Source organism: Ambystoma mexicanum, chromosome 4p (assembly GCF_040938575.1).
Source record: "Ambystoma mexicanum isolate Mex_15411 chromosome 4p, UKY_AmexF1_1, whole genome shotgun sequence".
Lineage (NCBI taxonomy): Eukaryota > Metazoa > Chordata > Amphibia > Caudata > Ambystomatidae > Ambystoma > Ambystoma mexicanum.
The window spans coordinates 96,097,740-96,114,805 of NC_090927.1; the positions used below are offsets into that span (position 1 = coordinate 96,097,740).

The window sequence follows — 17,066 nt, forward strand, 5'->3', positions numbered from 1 at the left end:
GAATTGGTCTGGGTCTCGGATGTCTCACTCTTCTCCGGGACTTATCACCTGTGCACTTCTTAGTCTTGACCTTTTTATCGCGCAGGTAAGGACGGGCTCCACCGGGCGACCACCTTGGCAGGATAGATATTCCTGACCAAAGGGAACCCCAGGGAGCCAGCCTCAAAAGCAGGGAAAAAGCTTCTTAGCACCACAAAGCCCTGCAGTAGTGTAGATCCTGATGGACTGCTGATGGTAGTCCTTTTGGTAATCAATGAGGGTGAAGTACTTGGTTTGGAGGTATGAGTCCAATGTAATATACGGTAGGAGCAATGTAGCTATATACCAAATAGCAATTTGGAAGGGAAAGGCAGAATGTAGCAAGGAATGTAAAGTAAGGAAAGACAGAATGTAGCGGGTAGCGGAAGGAACTGTCAGAAACGAGATAAGTGAGAAAGGGAAATGCCAGAGCGGCTGAAGGGTGTGCAGGGGCACAGGAAAGTCAAGTATAGTCACGGAAAGCGAGAAAGTCCTTCATTAGAAATAGAGCCGCGTACGAGGAGGTAAGCGACAAAACCGATGAAAGACAGTGAGCGTACCTTGCAGAGCGGGTAGCAGCCGAGGAAGTTCTAGGGTGAATGCGAGTCGGAACGGCAAAAGGAGGCGTATGGAAAGGCAAAAGGAGGCGTACGGAAGAAGTGAAACAGCTAGCAGTTAGAAGGGGGAACTCCGGGAAGCAGGACCACTCCAGGAGGCAAAATCCACAAAGCACAGGATACAATGAGAAACAGCAATGCTGCAGAGGGTACTAGGAAGAATGATACAACACATAACGGCACGTTGTTATAGTAATGCCGCAACGTGGAGCCCATGTTGGTAGAGGACTAGACCACATTCAGTGCTTTCCTGATGTCTGTTAACAGAACGTGGTTTCGAACAAAAACCACAATATCTTCTCCATCTGTGTCACAATCGCCAAGGCTGCCGCATGACATCATATACCTGCGCCTACAGTAAGGTATAGTAGCGTCTTAATCAAATTGGTCATGTATGGCCCGGGTATGTATTGTGCCCTCCCAGGACCTTTGTGCAATAATGGGAACTGTTCCCATACCGGCCACCTTACTCCCCTTGTTTCCCTTGATTTCTAAAACTATTGCAACTAAATAATAGACTGGGACAGGTTACCATAAACATGGGAAAAAGATAGTATCAGTCCATGTACATGGATTGATGGGCCGTCATTTTAGGGCTGTAGTTTGAAATCCTTTTTAAACTCATCCTGGAATGTGACTGATGTCAGCGTCTCACCTGATGTGTAAAGAGCTGTGTGTGATGAATTTACTTTATGCTAGGATTTCTATGCTTATTTATCTATTCCGTTTTTCCACAGGTATCCGGAGCTAAGAAGAATATAACTCCTATCAAGAAATCTGTGGGAAGTAATGAAAAGTAAGTAAAAGGATACTTTACAGTCTGACTGGGTCACCTGAATATCTCTCCAGGGTAGCTTCGAGGAATTGCCAGTTGGGCATACCCAAATCACGGACTGGTGTAGATGCAGTGGTAGAAGTTCTAAAAATACCCAGCCAGGTTAAAAGTATTCCACCATGTGTGATCATGTTACACAGACAAAAAAGCTACAACCAATCATATGAGAGTGGGCACACACCCTATCTGAGACTCTTTGAAACCCCTGCCTTAGGAGTCATAAGGGCTCTTAAGGCAGAGAACAGAAACACTGTCCTACACAGTACGGCTTTGTATTAAGCGTGCTAAGAGAAAGTCCAGAAAAACAAGTAGGAGAACAATGGTGCTGCCTCATGAGGTTAAAACGTGCTCTCTTTACCTACGGGGGAAATGGAATAACTACATTGCAGCTGTGGAAGATGTTGTGGATGGGTATGGGGAAGCTTGGGGTTAGTTCAGCTCCCCTGCCTTTGCATGATGAGATGTTTTGGCCTTTGGACACACTTAAAGCTCTCCCATCTTTGAAGCTTGCGCTGTTTTTAACCCAAAGTATGGATTGCGTACATATGAACCCCTAAGAGAATAATTGTCAAGGCTCAGTCATTCCCTTTAGCACATACATTTCCTCTCTGGTATTATGAGGAAGTACAATTGATAAAATAAGCACCAGGTGACTTTATCTCAGTGTCGCCCTTTATTTTTATATTGTCAAACTCTGCTTTCTCCTCACTCTATATGAGAAACTATATTGGGATTATAGTCTCTTGGAGTCTCTTTACTCCTTAACAGATATTGCAACTCTCTTATTGGTTTTAGACTGTCTCAGGCTCACGTACTACTAGTAATTCTCTCATGATGTATGAAAAATTGATCCTTATATTAAGAAAAGGCAAAGAGAAAATTATATACAATCCGGAAAGTTAAACTTTGTAAAATAGGCGGAGGTCACAATATAGCGAACATCTTAGAAACTGCATGAACAGGCAAGTAACTACTTTTCCATTCAAGCAGTAAGCTCTCGAGACCAAGAGGGACCAGTGTTGCAGCCTGTGGCTGGAGAGTATTAGTTGAGTGCAAAAGTGCTCCAAGGAGCACTTTCTGGAGTTCTGTTTGTTGGGAAATCCTTAAGCGTTCCTTGAAGATGAAGAAGCCCAGGCATGAGTAATTTTTCTGAACAAAATACTTGATAGATGCGCCAGAGACTCTGAGCATCCATGGGATTGAGAAAGCAGTTCTGCAGCAGGCTACTTCAAGATGTGGTTGCTGTGCATGTATTTCAGTGACCATTTTGGGATCCATAGACTGGTCATCTGTGCAGGAGGGACCCCAAAATTCCTGGGAAACGAGATTCTCGATCCAATGATGACCATGCCAGGATCGGAAAGGTAAGCCACCTGCGGTCGGACTTTGGCAGTGATGCAGGGCATCCTCACTACTTTGCCCATTATATCCTCCTTCAGGTGGCCAGGGAATGGCTGTCGCTATCGGACCCTGACGCTCTGAGTGAATATGCGAGGGAGGATCACCTGCGTGGAGGAGAGTTGGGGAGTTGGAATGAGGCGACCTTGGGTGAGACACAGTATCCCCATTTCCTTTTGATAAGGAGTCGGACATCCCCCAGGCCTTCGTAGGGTGTTATCAGTTCCTTCCCTATTTTTCTAGTACACCATCTCCCAGTACACACCAGCGAGGTACTGAGGCGAGGAAGAGACAAACAAGAGCCATACATCCTCTTTATTGACTCTTACACACACAAACACCACTCTTATACTTATACTTAGACGAGGAAGAGGGATGGAGAGTACCAAGACCGTTATGTAGCCGATGTGCATTGCCTGCACCTGAGGCCAAGGGGGCGGTATGAATGACCGGCTCAGGTGAGGCTAATGAGCTTGCCTTTGGAACGCTTGCAGGAGAGGCTGGAGGTGGAACCAGGGAGACGCATGTCCAAAGCGCTTACGAGCTGCTTAATCGTTGCTGTGGAAGCAGATAGTGGCGGGAGTACAGATCTCTGGTAGCAGAGCTTGTCTTCATACCTCCTGGAGACGGAGAGGCGACCTGGGACCAGCAACGGCAAGCCTGCTGCAGCTTAGAACAGCACCTGGAGAGAGTGTACCCGGTGTTTCAAGGAAGCCTGAATGACTCCGGTACACTGAGTGTGGACCCTGTGGTTGCTGCAGGTCGGGTCCTTCGCAAGGCACTGTTTGGGCAACATGAATGCAGTTCAACATCGAACTAAATACATTTGATAAGCACGATAACCCAAGGCTGATGAGAAAAGTATAGGGAATGGTTTTTGTGTGAATACCAAACTGTAAAAGCGTTGAAATTGTTATGGTACAACAAAAGTGCAGGTCAATCTTTCACCACAGGCCCCTCAGGCTTCCCTCGCCCAAGTTTTTGGGGAGATTTATCATTGTTATGCTTCATCCCCTCTCCTAGTGAGACCCCCAGCACCTTTTGATGGAGTTCTGGTCCTTTTTTCTTTAAATCCCAAATGAGTGGGGCCTTTTCCCACTCATTCATTCTTTTAGGCTCTGTCTTTTGGAACTCTATCCTTTGTAATCTACCTGTACTATGGAGTCTGTCTGCTCCATAGTTCTTAAAGGCATCTGTGTTTTACTACTGCAGAACACAGCTCTTTATGGGCAGTGTTGCTGGGTGTTAAAGAGAATTCTCATTTCTGTTCTAATTCCCTTCAACCTTAGAGACCCCCAGCTCTTTTGCTGGACTTTTGGACTTTTAATTTTAACCCTGGAGTGAGTGAGTCCTTTTTTGCTCACGCTCTCAAGTGTTTTTACCTGATTTTGATTGTGTTTCCTTTGTTTGTGGAGTCTGACAAATATCCATAGGCATCTACTTTTTGTATGGTGACACACAGCACCTTCAGTGCAGTGTCACAGAGAAATCCTTTTTGTCTTAAGGTTTAAATACCTTTTCCTGGGTGAAATACTGTTCCCAAGAATACTAAAGTGAAATTAACTTTACCTTTTCGGTTTGTAGGTCTAGCACACCCCATCCTATGTGGAGTACTGGGGGGGGGGTTACTTAGTAGCCCCTTTTCCTACTTACTCATGTAACATTTATTATGTCACCCTCACTACTTTAAATGGCTGGTGGCAGTGGTTTCATTTCCCTACCATTGTGCTTTTCTACCTCAGGCTGAATCCTTTGCTGTAGTATAGCACCCATGGGAGACCATTATGTCAAAATAGCCCCGGTCTTCCTTTTTTGCCATTTTCTGTTCATGAGGTCTTTCTTGGTTTTTACTGCGCACGCCAAGCCAGGTTTGAGACCTTTATTTTGCCATTGGCTGGCTTCAGTACAGAATCTCACCTCAGGCTCCATTGTGTCTGGAAGGGGAGAAAGTGAGGGAGGGGCACGAAACTCCCCTGTCCTTGTCTCCAGGGTAGCCTGAATGCACCCAATCCATATTGGCTGGCTGTCCTTCTAGGACAGCTACCCTGCTGTTTGAGTGACAGCTAGGCTGTGCATGAATGGGAGGAACCTGCTTAAAGGGCGAGGGTTCTAGGACTGAAGACAGTCCACAACTAGGAAGAACAACCAGACAAAGAACAAAGCTTGCTGCATCCTCCTGGACTTTTGAATTGCCCGGTAAAGCCCTGCTGCTGTGCTGAAACTCCATTTCCTGTTCGACAAAAGAAGCTCCGGAAAGGGCGACTTCTTCCCTTGGGTTAGTGGGACCATCTAACCTCGAGACGAATTACACTGGATCACCATCACTACTGGCTGTACTTCTTTGCTGCTGCAGCAACCGAGTGCCAGGGGTCGAGAAATCTGTAGTCAATTCCAACATCTGTAAGCCGTCCAGAAGTTCCGGGATTCTCCCCAGGGCCCACCAGAAGTAGGACGATCAGCGCTAGAGTCCCCTTACCGGAGTGATGGAAGCCTACAAGTGTCCAAGATCTGCAGTGGTGCTGTTTACCACACACTGAGACCGCAAAGTGTCGCTGAACTGAAAAGAGCCTGTAGCTGCTGCTGACCTCCGAAATGCTGTGCAGGAGTCCTCTAGACGTCCTCCCTCTTGTCCCCACGACTGAGGCCCAGGAACACAGGATCCGAAACACTGCAACCAGACAGAAGCCATCTGGATCACTCTACTTCTAACCTAAGGTACTGTCCTGACTTGGGGTACTTAACTCATAGTCTGTAGCTTGCTCTTCTCAGTTGAGACTTGCAGTAGCTGCTTTTCTAGAGTTGATCTCGGCTCTTACTTTTACTAGTGTAACAGCTTGTGACCCTACAGTTCTTTTTTCTTCATCAAACTCTATAATTTTGTGCAAGACATTTGCTATCTAAGAAATGCCTCAGTTCCATAGACTGCGCTCCAATTGACTTTGGCTGTACTCGCTCCCTGCAGACTCTTAAATTCCATTTGACTTTGATTCTTAGTGTCCCTCATAGGTGATAAATTGGTTTTGAACTAATATTACTGGGAAAGGTTTTTATCTACACTTCATTGGGAGCTCACATGCTCTGAGAACCTGTTTAACCTTTTATCCTCCTTTAACCTTTCCTTTCAACCAACCTCAGAATGTACAAAGTGTACAAATGATCTATAAATGCCATTACTGTCCTAGTTAGTGAAGTCACATCAGGGTGTAGGAAGTGTGTATGAAGCATCTCTAAAGAGTATCTACTTGCTTTGTGTTGATTCTGAGAAAGTATATTCAAGTGTATTTAATTGCTACATATATTGGTCTTTTTAAAGAATGCTTAGTTAAAAATGATTAATTATTTCAACTACAAACCTTGCGTATAAGTGTTACTTGGCTACTTGTATTTGTGGATTTCATCGCTACAGCTCCCCGTGGGTGGAGTGTCGGGGCGATGTGGTACGTGTTCAGCTCCTCAGGCGTCTTCGTTCAATGTCGAGCGCGACTTCGCGCCGGCCCCGCACCACCTCGCCACGCCCGGGCGCGGAGCGCCAGAGGCCCCGAGGCGCAGCGGAACCTCGGGTCCCCCGCCTCCGACTTCTCCTCGCTCCAAGCGGATACACCCCCCGCAGGCGGCCGCAGTGTTTCCCCGCTCCTGTGCTCTGCTGCGGCCTTGGCGTGCACCGCCTACGTGTTGCTCAGGACCGCGGGGGGAGGGGCCGCGGAGACCTCGGGCGGCCCCACTCGGCCCGTGGGTGTCGTAGAAACTCCTGGTTTGGACCCCCTGGGTGGGCAGGGGTTCACACTGCCTTTTTTGAGAAGCTTGTGAGAGATGGGCTCCCTCCTCCTGCTCTACTGCGCAAGTTTCCCGGGCCTGGTGCGGAGCTATCGGCTCAGGCGGTCATCTTGCCTGTGCCCCCTGGTGGCCTCCCTAGATTCTTTTTTAAATATCCCAAAGTAACTACAGTTCTCAGGGATAGAGAGAGATACTACCAAAACTCTATAGTTTGAGAGATTGAAACACAGCACCTTCAGTGGAGTGCCAAAGGGATACCTAGTATCCCCCTTCTCTCTATTCCTGTGACATTTTAGTCACATAGGTGATTGTTACGATATCTATGGCTGGTGGCAGTGGACGTGTTCTACCACCAGTTGTGTATTTATTGGTACTGCACGCTTTGTCCATAGCCTCAGTGGTGCACAATTAGGGTCCCCAAATACCAATTTGGGACCCTCCTTTTACACCATTACCAGTGTGTGGTTCTTTGTCAGCCCTTCTTTTACCATTCTGCCTGTGTGTGTGTGTGTGTGTTTTGACTTTGGCAGGAAACCCTTGGGTTCCGGGGAAACGAGTAACCTTCAGGCACATCAAAGGAAGGTTTCCTTATTAGTGGGACAAGGCCATTGCATATCACTAGTGGTAATCTTCCTAGTCTCAGTCCCCCTCTTCCCCGTCTTAGTAGTTGGGTCGGTAAAGAAAGGAGGGAAATTATACAAGTTATAATATCCCAGAAAGGCAGAGGGAATGTGGGGAAAATGATTATTCTGATGACTCGAATTAGACAATGGGTTTAATTCTCTTCTTCTTACTCCGTTCCTACGATGTGGCTTTTCCTCATATTTTTCTTTTACCTTTTTTGGAGGTAACAGGGCTTTCATGGCTTTCTTTGAGGACTAAGGGAGAGTTGGGTGATTTGGTATTCTGGGATAAGGGATACATGTTCTCAGTTTGGTCCGTCCACTTTCCTCTACACGACACTAGTGATAATATCCCATAAACCTCTCAGGACATTAGATATTCCCTGAGAAGCGAATGAGTCATATTGCGTCTCACCTGAGGATTTTCCCCTCGCTTGTCCACTCCCTGTATTGGGACCCAAAAGCGATGGCCTTGTTCTGACGACCTGAGACACGGATCCCCAGGATTTATAAGTGGAAACCCCCGAGATTTTTCACAGGTCCTAGACTGAGTACACCCACCAAAGGAAAAGCCTCTCAACTTGTGATTAAACATAACGGAAAACTTGTATGATTTGAATTTAATGAACTGAAATTTGTTATTGTTGAAATTGATGAAAAGCAACAAAGCCAGAAGAGCTGGGAAGAAAGCCAAGGAATTGTGTTCTTTTGGAAGCTTGAGAGACTTGAAAGCTTGTGGAAGGGAACCCCTCTTTTGTAACATGAACTATCTTGAATCCTGGGGAAGGGAAAACGCTCTTCCAACTAAGAGCTGGAAGAAGCTCTGAACTTTTATTTGAACACTATTGTTTTGATGCTGACATCCCTATACAATTAGATGTGAAGGCAAGTATGGGTTTTGGACACACAGACATTTACTTTGGACTTCCTGACACAGACTATAATTAGTTTGTTAGGTAGGGAAATCGCACCTCAGCATAGGACAAGTTATGCCTTTTTCCCACCATAATTTTTCTATAATAAAGGTTTATAGCCCAAACTGTATTCCGTTGACTGCGTCTGCTTCTTGATGCATTCATGCCTCATAGTCTTCTGGCACAGTATTCAGCTTCTGCTGACGGGGTCGGCTCTGAGAGAATCCAACAAATAACACATGTTGCAGAAATTATGAAGTCCCACTGGGGAGGATCCAGTCACGGAAGGAGTAGCAGGGAGTTTGGCGGTGTGGGTGCAGGAATCAATGCAACACATGCCTTTAGAGCTTCCCAGTTTAGGGCAGATGGAGCCAGAGCACTTGCTAGATTCCCTGATTGGTTTGACAATGAGTGTCTTTGGCGTCGTAGCAGTGAAGGGGTACCTGCAGCTGGGTCCTGCAATGCAGACATTAGTGGGAGCTTTAGGGAGACTATGCCTTTGAACAAGAGCTGTGATCCAGTTGTCCCCACTGGAACGGAGAGGCAGCTCTTTGCACTGGGATTACTCAAAGTCTCAAAGAATGCTGATTCAAACTTTGGTCCTCCCATCCCCAACCCCCGCACCGCCCCCAGCAGCGAGCATTCCAGAGTGCTGGTTCAGAGTTTCACAAGGTGAGTCAGCAAGGGGGGTATGCTGTTATCCTCCTCAGGAGTCCGTGAGTGAAAATGGCACCCAATCATGCACCATGCATCATTTAGACAGGTGTGGTTACTCAATGGTCAACCATCGTTCTGTGTGTGGTGCTCAGCCTGTGTGTGGTGTCTCTCGCACAGGTGAGTTTTTCACACTCCCAGGAAGGAGCTACGACTGTCTAGTCCTACTCCACATCCTTGGTGCCAGAAAGTCTGGGTGTAGGGCAAATGTGAAAACAGTAGTTGTCCCTGATTGGACAACTACTGGCTGTTTGAGTCGTGCAGATCCTTGCGATTGGTGCGCTTGCACTTTCTTCCAGCTCGGATTTTGGATAAGAATATGACCGCTGCAGCTGTTTCTTCAGGTCATCGTTGGAGCCAAGAGTTCCTCAAAGAAGACCAGCTAATTGAAGATCTAAAGACTGCTCCTGGAGTGGCCCAGCATTGCTTCCTGTTTTAATACCTGGTATCCAAAGACCCTGAATGGTGCTTCAGCCCTTGGACTAGTGGGGCCGCCTATTCTCGATGCCTTCTTGAGGATCCTGCCCTTCTGAGACTTTGGCTGAGTAACCGGACTGCCCGGTGAACTGACAAGCTCTCCTGTGGACTACCACATCAGAAGTCCCACCGTTTCGCATTGGAGTCCGGTACTTAGTGGCCGCTAGCTCGTGCCACAATTCTCCTCTCCCTGAATTTCAGCATCAAGGGATCCTGCCCTGGTGCAGCTTCTGTTACCGCGACTGGAAGGACACCTGTTGTCACCTGTGTGTGGAGGCCATCTCTGGAACTCGCCTTCCTTGGACCTGTGAAGCGTCCTGAAGATGCCTGCCTCGGTGGTTCTTGCATTTCTTCGTCGACAGAGACCTGGAAGAATTCTTAAACCCGCAACTCCTGGGAACTAATGGCGGAAGATCAAGCCCCATGATCCAACAAGACATCTGGCAAATTCTGATTCGGGGGGGGGAGGGCACAGGGGGGTGTAAACGCAGGCTATCTGTCCCCCGTAACCCCCTCCCTCCGTCATGACCACTGTCAGGGGCCACTAGCTGTGCCACAAGCAAGCTCCCACAGTTACTCTAAAGGTCTCAAGACCTCTGCAAAAAGGCTCCTGGAGCCAGTCCTGGCGCACCTGGCACGCTCATATACTGTAAGGAGATACTTACAATTACTTTCAATTGAATACATGGGCCTTTAAATCCAACATGGAAGCGACCACACAGCCCAATTCTTAAGAACTAAGCCATGCGGTCTAGTGTTTTGGGTGTGGCAGACCTGGAACTACTTTGCCTGGTACTACTTTACCTGGGCTATATAAACCACACCCAGACTGCAGAACACGCTTCACATTATTCTGTAACTAGCAGCGTGACGCTCACGGTGTCCAGCTCCTGGTCTTCAGCATCTTCCTGTAATCCTACAAGAACAAGATTATTCTGTCTTACCTGAGAATACACCATCCAGCACTCAGCATCTCAACTGGGCTGCAATCTGTGGAAACCGAGAGAAGAAGAAACATCACGTACCTGCGAGTACTAGCTTGGGGAATTCCAGCGACCCACTATGACAGCTGCTGCTCAAACATCGTGACCTGCAATAGCGGGAAAAGGAAAAACAATATTAGAACGCGCGTGCTTCCAAAACATTGAATCCCTTCAGTCTTATCTGAATTCCATCAAGATACTCTGCGCTTCCATCCGGAGCACCACGGCAACCTCCTGCAAAGGAAAAAGAGACCAACTCGGGCTCGCTTTCAATATTTACCAACCTCACAGCGCTTTACTTACCTTAACAGATTTCTGGGGCCAGTTTTTTTCATCGCGCTCTCATCCACTCGCAGCACCACAGCGGCCTGTGGTGGGAAAGGAGGAGGAGGGGAACACAGGTTAACTTTAAAAGACAATAAAGGCGCTGCGCTTCGCACTTTCACTTACCGCAGACACGTGCCTCTCCATCCGACACGTTGGCATCAAAACCTTCACACCTGAAAAGAAGGAGATAAAGACATTAACGAAATCCCACCATAAACAGAACAAAGACTTATATTAAAAAAACCTACCTGCCTACCAGCAAATTTGGGGTCACAGCAGGCCTGGACCCAAAGAAGGTGCATTGCACCAGTGAAGCAACTTGGGCAGACCGCCAACAAACGTCAAGCGCCCCTGCACAAGAAACGCATGACGGATAGCTTGCCCTAGAAATAATTAAGGTGAGAGACTCAGAGGAAGGGGATCGGTCAGAAGGAGGTGGGAGATTCACCCGTTAGAGACAGTTATCACAACTACGCCGTTCTGTAATAGCAGATTCATTATTGAGCACTGGGCAACTCCGCATCCAGGGTTCCAGATCTCAGAGCCTTCCAGACGCCCCCAGGGATAACAGGTGAGCGTAACACCCTCCCTCCTACATTGGAATAAGACCTTCTTCCATTGCACTCGCCTTTTGGTCGTCTAACTTGTGTCGAGTACCGTGCTCGTGGCTTAGCCTTGGGCCTGGAATAGAAGAAAACACCATACATACCTCTGGTAAAAATGTTGTAGAACCTTTAAACTATCAACAACTCAGGCTTATTAAATTTAGCTACAGAGACTTAATTCTGGTGAGAAACATTGTGACTCCTGTGACTTTTGGACACTAGGACCCATTCACTTTAGGGTGTGGACTTCTTAAGATCTAGTTCAATCATTGACTGTGTCTAAAATATTTACCTGCGTTTGCTAAAGTTATTTGATATATATTTAAACCTTGTGGTGACTATATGTTTGTATCATAGTGTTGTGCAATAATACCACCCGTTTCATTTTTCAGTGTGTTCAGAAGGCCTATAATAAATAACTATTTTTATACATGACTGTCTACATGAATTATTGTGTACTATCTTGTGTGGACTCACTGAGGTCCCTGGCCCCACTCGCACACTTCTGATAATACACCTTGACTGCTCACCCGCATACCTTAATTGGGTTTTGGCAAACCTCTCAGTACCTTGTTCACTCCAAGGCATAAATTAGTTTTCAAAAATTGATTAGCAGAGTTTACTAATTAAAATGTTCTTGATGATTAGCAATGTTGTAATAATATTTTTACCCAAGAGATAAAATGGGGAACAATACAGCAGTCTTCTGTACCGCTGAAGTAAGTCATTAGTGAGGGGAGACAGGCCTTACAAATTCTTTAACATTTTTTAGACCTGCAGGTCAATTAACTTAGTTTACCTACTTGACCTAAGAGCCATGCATTCGGCCCATAGCAACACATGACAACACATTTAAATGCGCTTTATGTAAAATGGTGCATGTCACCAAAAACCCACATGCTTGGCACAATGCTTCCACCCAGAGGCCAACCCTACACAAGGAAATCTTTATTTGACATTTACTGCAAACAAAGTAAATGTTAAATATAAGTCCCACAATCCCCTGCAAATGGTACTCGCCCGTCATAAAATCTACCCGACTATTCGAGTGGTCAAAATGACTGTGCGAGCCCTGAATGAGTGTCTGTAAAATGTAAAAGGTTAGCTGCATGAAGGGACACTAATAAATAGATATGATAAAAAGTATCTTCAAACAGTTGGGCCAGCTCTCTTGCAGGTACGAATATATGATGTAATCATAATTGTAGAGCAAAGCGAGCTCGGAAGGCTAACTACAGTGTATGGTAGTGTAGTAGATCTGTCGATGTACAGACTGGCTGGAACTATTGATCACTACTTTGCACTAGTTTTGTGTATTTATTATGTAAGAGGAAAGAAAGTAAGACACTAAGCAGAGTAGGTGGTATCAGGCAGAAAACTGGGCAATATTGTAGTTTGTGGCCATCTCCCTTTTAGAATAGTTGGTATAAAGCAACAAGGTGATAAGATTGAATGTCATGGAGTATGGGATCAGCTCATGGATTGAGCACCAGTTGCACAGATGCATGGAACCAGCAAGTTCTAGAACTAGGATTGCACTCAAAAGTACATGTGATCATGTATATTTAAAGTATTCACTCGTCAATATGATGCATCTTCCCCCAACAAAATTAACTATAGTTTGAGACTATGGGATTTAGATACACCAACCTAAACTTTACTGAAAAGCATGGAGATGATGCAGTGTGTTACACTATCAACCTGGTAATTATGCATTATGTAACTGAAATCTATAGGAATGAAATTGCATGACTGCCTCAATTTTGTTAATACATACTTGATATACAGCTTAATAAAAGTATCATCCCAATTACTTATGGCTTGCAATTATTTAAAAAAGAAATTCTTGCCTAGCACTCCCACATAACCCTATGGTACTTCAGAGTGGATGAGATGAGTACGGCTGCACTCTCTCCATTAGCTGCTTTGAACTTGCAGTGAATGGAGAAAAGAGGATGAAGAGAGCCCTGCAGGCAAGATAGGATTGCAGGGTGAGCTGTGCTTTTATTGAACAGGGTAACTTAAATAGCTCGCTTAGCGACACAAGTGTAAACTTGATTAGCAAACCTTCAGAATTGCATAGAAAATTGCTATGTGACACTGCTTATTTTATGCCTTGCACTCTAACTTGGTGGCCTCCTAAAATCTGTCCACCAGGCCAGATTCTGGAAATCCATCTCAACAAGTGGCACTTGACTTATAGAAAAATTATCTGGGCTAGAAGTCTGTTCGTACTTGTCAGGGGATTGTTCACTTTTACACCAATCTACAAACCTTTAGGAAACGTTAACTCAAATGAAGTAAGAAAGTAATAGCCAGAGTATTAGAAGATGTCTTTGGTTTCCATTTTTCAATACAGGGCTAAACCGTGCAAACGCAGCTTGCAGTCGGACACCTACGATGAGTCCCACAGTGATTCCTCCTCCTTTACCAAGGATAACAGCAGCTCTGATCCAAGTGGAGCACTGGCCATTCGCCGGCCCATGTACTGGCTGGAAATGAGGGGCATCAAATCCAGTGAGAACAGTCTGTCTGGAACAGGTTTGGCATTTTTTTTTGTGTATGTGTGCCAGTGAGTGTGTTTTTTGTTTGCCCTATTCACGTCTTCTACACCCACTGTAGATCGCATATGAATTGGGATCTCTGTACTTCAATGTGTCACCCTGTTGTTGGGCCTCATCCAAATCCTCTGTTCGTCCAGCCCCACAGTGGAAATTGTGACTAATCTGGACAAATGTGTCCCTTCTCCCCAAAGGGGCAGCACCCCCTTTGAGGCTAGGGAGGTGAGCCCACTATGCAAGACCCTATCTAGGGATCTGGGCAAGTGGGACCTCACTGGGAGTGACTTGCTCCTGGGGACAAGGACTCCTATTCCATTCCAAACCACTTTGTCTCCATATGTGAACAGTTAGGGTGGTCAGAGTTTTTATGTTGCGCGCACCATATTGATAGCTGGGGGTGCGGCGAACTGAGCGTGATGTTGCAACTTCATATGTATGCAGTGTAGTTAATTATGGATGGGTTGTTACTTTTTGATTAGAACTGATACATATTGGCTTACACACGTACACGTGCAGAAAGCTAAAATGTTAAAACCAGCAAATGAAACATAAACACAATTCAAACATGGGGTGCTCGAAAGTACATGGAAACTGAGAGACGGGGCAAGGTTTTTAATGCACATCCAAGGAAGAGGACTGGTCATGCAAAACCCACTGTGAAGAAAATATGATAGTTATTAAATATGTATGCACACCGATAGAAATACATAGGGAATTTGTGAATCTAAATGTAGTGTGCTTTTTACAAATGGATTAAAACACAGCCGTCAGGGCTGTTTTGCAAAGTGAACTTTGACTTTTGAGAAACTGGTTCTGCAGGATTCAGGGGATGGTTAAATAAGTAACTTTAACCTTTGCGGTCAGCTCAGCTGAAAGAGACGACCATAGGGTTTGTGGTCTGATAAGTATCACAGACGGCAGATGTAATCTCCTGAATGCATACAAGTTTGACAGAGGGGGTTTATTTTTGGCCAGCAGTAAAACATGGGGTGAGGCAGTGCCCATGTCTAAAGTAGTTGAAACCCAGGATGTGCAATCAAAAAGGTAAAAGGCTTAATCCAGTTATTACTAGTAATGAATTATGTTTGCATAAAAATGTTTAACTGGATGATGATGATATGGCCTACCACGGACAAGTCCTAAAAGGAAGTTTTTTCTACACATGAGCTGAAGGTGGTCGTTAAGATAACCGCAGCCAATGAGAATGTAGGAATTGGAGAAAGCTGGGATTGTTTTGAAGAGGGTTTTGTCCAATCACATGTGGGATGTGGGTGGATTGTAATAAAGTATTTGAGTGTGTTTTAACTGTTGCAAAAATGTATATCAGATATCAAATGATGGCGTTTTTGGAGACTTGGGTGGTTATTATTCATTTTTTGTAAGGCGCAACACGCCCGAAGGCCTCAGTGCATGCGGTTAGTTTGTGGTTCTACGGCACCATCTAACTGCTCCCCGGATGTCGAGGCTCTCTGAGAAATTGGGGGTCTTCTGTCCTAGATGTCTACTGTCCACACCACTCGATTGCGACACCTCATTGCGGGGAGGTGAAAAAGAGGTTTGTGGATGTCGTATTGGTTAATTGTCTATCTGCTCCTCTGAGCCACGGTGCCTTGGCCCAGCTGTGCAGGACTACTTGACGGAGCACCACATCAGAGTGCTTCAGGTTCACAGTAAAGCAAGAAGGAAATGGGGGTAAAAGAGGGTTATTTCTTTGATTTAAGGGGTTTGGTAAAGGAGTGCGTGTGTGAAATTAGTTGAGGTTTCGGGGATTTGAAAAAAGTGGTTATTATTGACGGAATGATTACACTGTTTTGTGTTGTATGTCCTTTGTATATTTATTTTGTTAGTTATTTTAGAGGTGTGAGCCTGTACCTTACCCCGCATACCCATTGTGAGATTTGTCCTGATATCCTTTCGTGTGCATTTATGGTTGGCTGCAGCACTCACCTGAAGGTGGGGTGGCATTTTATGTTAAGTCCATGTTAAGTCCAAACATAGATAACTTTCTGAAGTAGGCCGTTGACATTCTTTTGTATTGGCTGTTCCTGGCGTAGCCCTCGGTTCGATTTTCTTGGTTAGTCGAAGTAGTACAGGGAAACTTGTAGTCGGTTTTGTAGTAGTGAAGGCTGCATTGGTAAAAGAGAGCAAGAGCAGCGGCGCTCTAGTGGAAAGCGTAGCACACCCCCTATGCACCTGTGGTGGGAATATCTCTGAGATATTGGCCGCTGGAGGGTGTTTTAACAAGATGCTGTCTTTTATGTAAGCGTGCAAATTAGAATTGAAGCAAATAACTGAGCGAGAGAATAGCAGTGAAAACAAGTACGGTGAGTGATTGTGGGGAGCGGCTGAAAAACTGTATAGTGGTAAAAAGTGGGGTTATTTGGGTAATTTTTTGAGCCGCAGGTTCAGATTGGTTTTTGTGACATTGTCTTGGATTGAGGTGGAGTTTGGAGAATCTGTTGAAACATTTGTTTCCGGTACTTTCCTGGCTATGAGGCTGTTAGGGAGAATTCTCATTTCTGTGTTAATTCCATTCAACCTTTGAGACCCCAGCTCTTTTGCTGGACTTAGGACTTTTTAATTTTAACCCTGAAGTGAGTGAGTCCTTTTCTAATTCTTTTACTTGATTTGGATTTTTGTGTTTTCACTGTTTTTGGAGACTAACAAACTCCATAGGCATCTACTTTTCTGTATGGCGACACACAGCACCTTCTGTGCAGTGTCACAGAGAAATCCCTTTTGATTTCTCATAAGGCTTAAATACCTTTTCTTGTATGAACTACAGTTCCCAAGAATAGTAAAGTGAAATTGACTTTACTTGCCTTTTCTCTTTGTAGGTCCAGCACACCCCATTTTATGTGGAGTGCTGGGGGATTACTTAGTAGCCCCTTTTCCTACATTCTTATGTAACATTTTTATGTTGCCCTCACTACTTTATATGGCTGGTGGCAGTGTTTTACTTTTCCTACCACTGTGCTTTTCTGCCGCAGGCTGAACCCTCAGCTGCAGTACAGCACCCGTGAGTGACCATTTTGTCAAAATAGCCCCCGTCTTCTTTTTTCGCCAGTTTCCCTTTGTGAGGTCTTTCTTGGGTTTTACTCTGTGCGTTGAGACAGATTTGAGCCCTTTGTTTTTCTTGCCTTCAGTATTGAAGGCCACCTCTGGCTCCAGTGTGTCTGGAAGGACAGGATGTGCTGGAGGGTCCCGAAACTCCCCTGTC

The 17,066-nt window shown here is 45.5% G+C and overlaps 1 protein-coding gene across 3 annotated transcripts in view; it reads left to right on the forward strand.

Annotated features, from left to right (window-relative positions):
* The window catches only part of ZNF512 (zinc finger protein 512), a 337,392-nt gene that overhangs the window by 27,263 nt on the left and 293,063 nt on the right, over positions 1 to 17,066 (forward strand). For 2 of the 3 annotated variants that reach the window (XM_069605439.1, XM_069605440.1), the window contains exons 2-3: positions 1,373 to 1,431; positions 13,645 to 13,826. In XM_069605439.1, coding sequence (XP_069461540.1) covers positions 1,373 to 1,431; positions 13,645 to 13,826 — 241 coding nt within the window. Of the gene's footprint in view, positions 1 to 1,372; positions 1,432 to 13,644; positions 13,827 to 17,066 lie in introns of those variants that run through there. The other variant, XM_069605441.1, reaches the window with a different exon arrangement.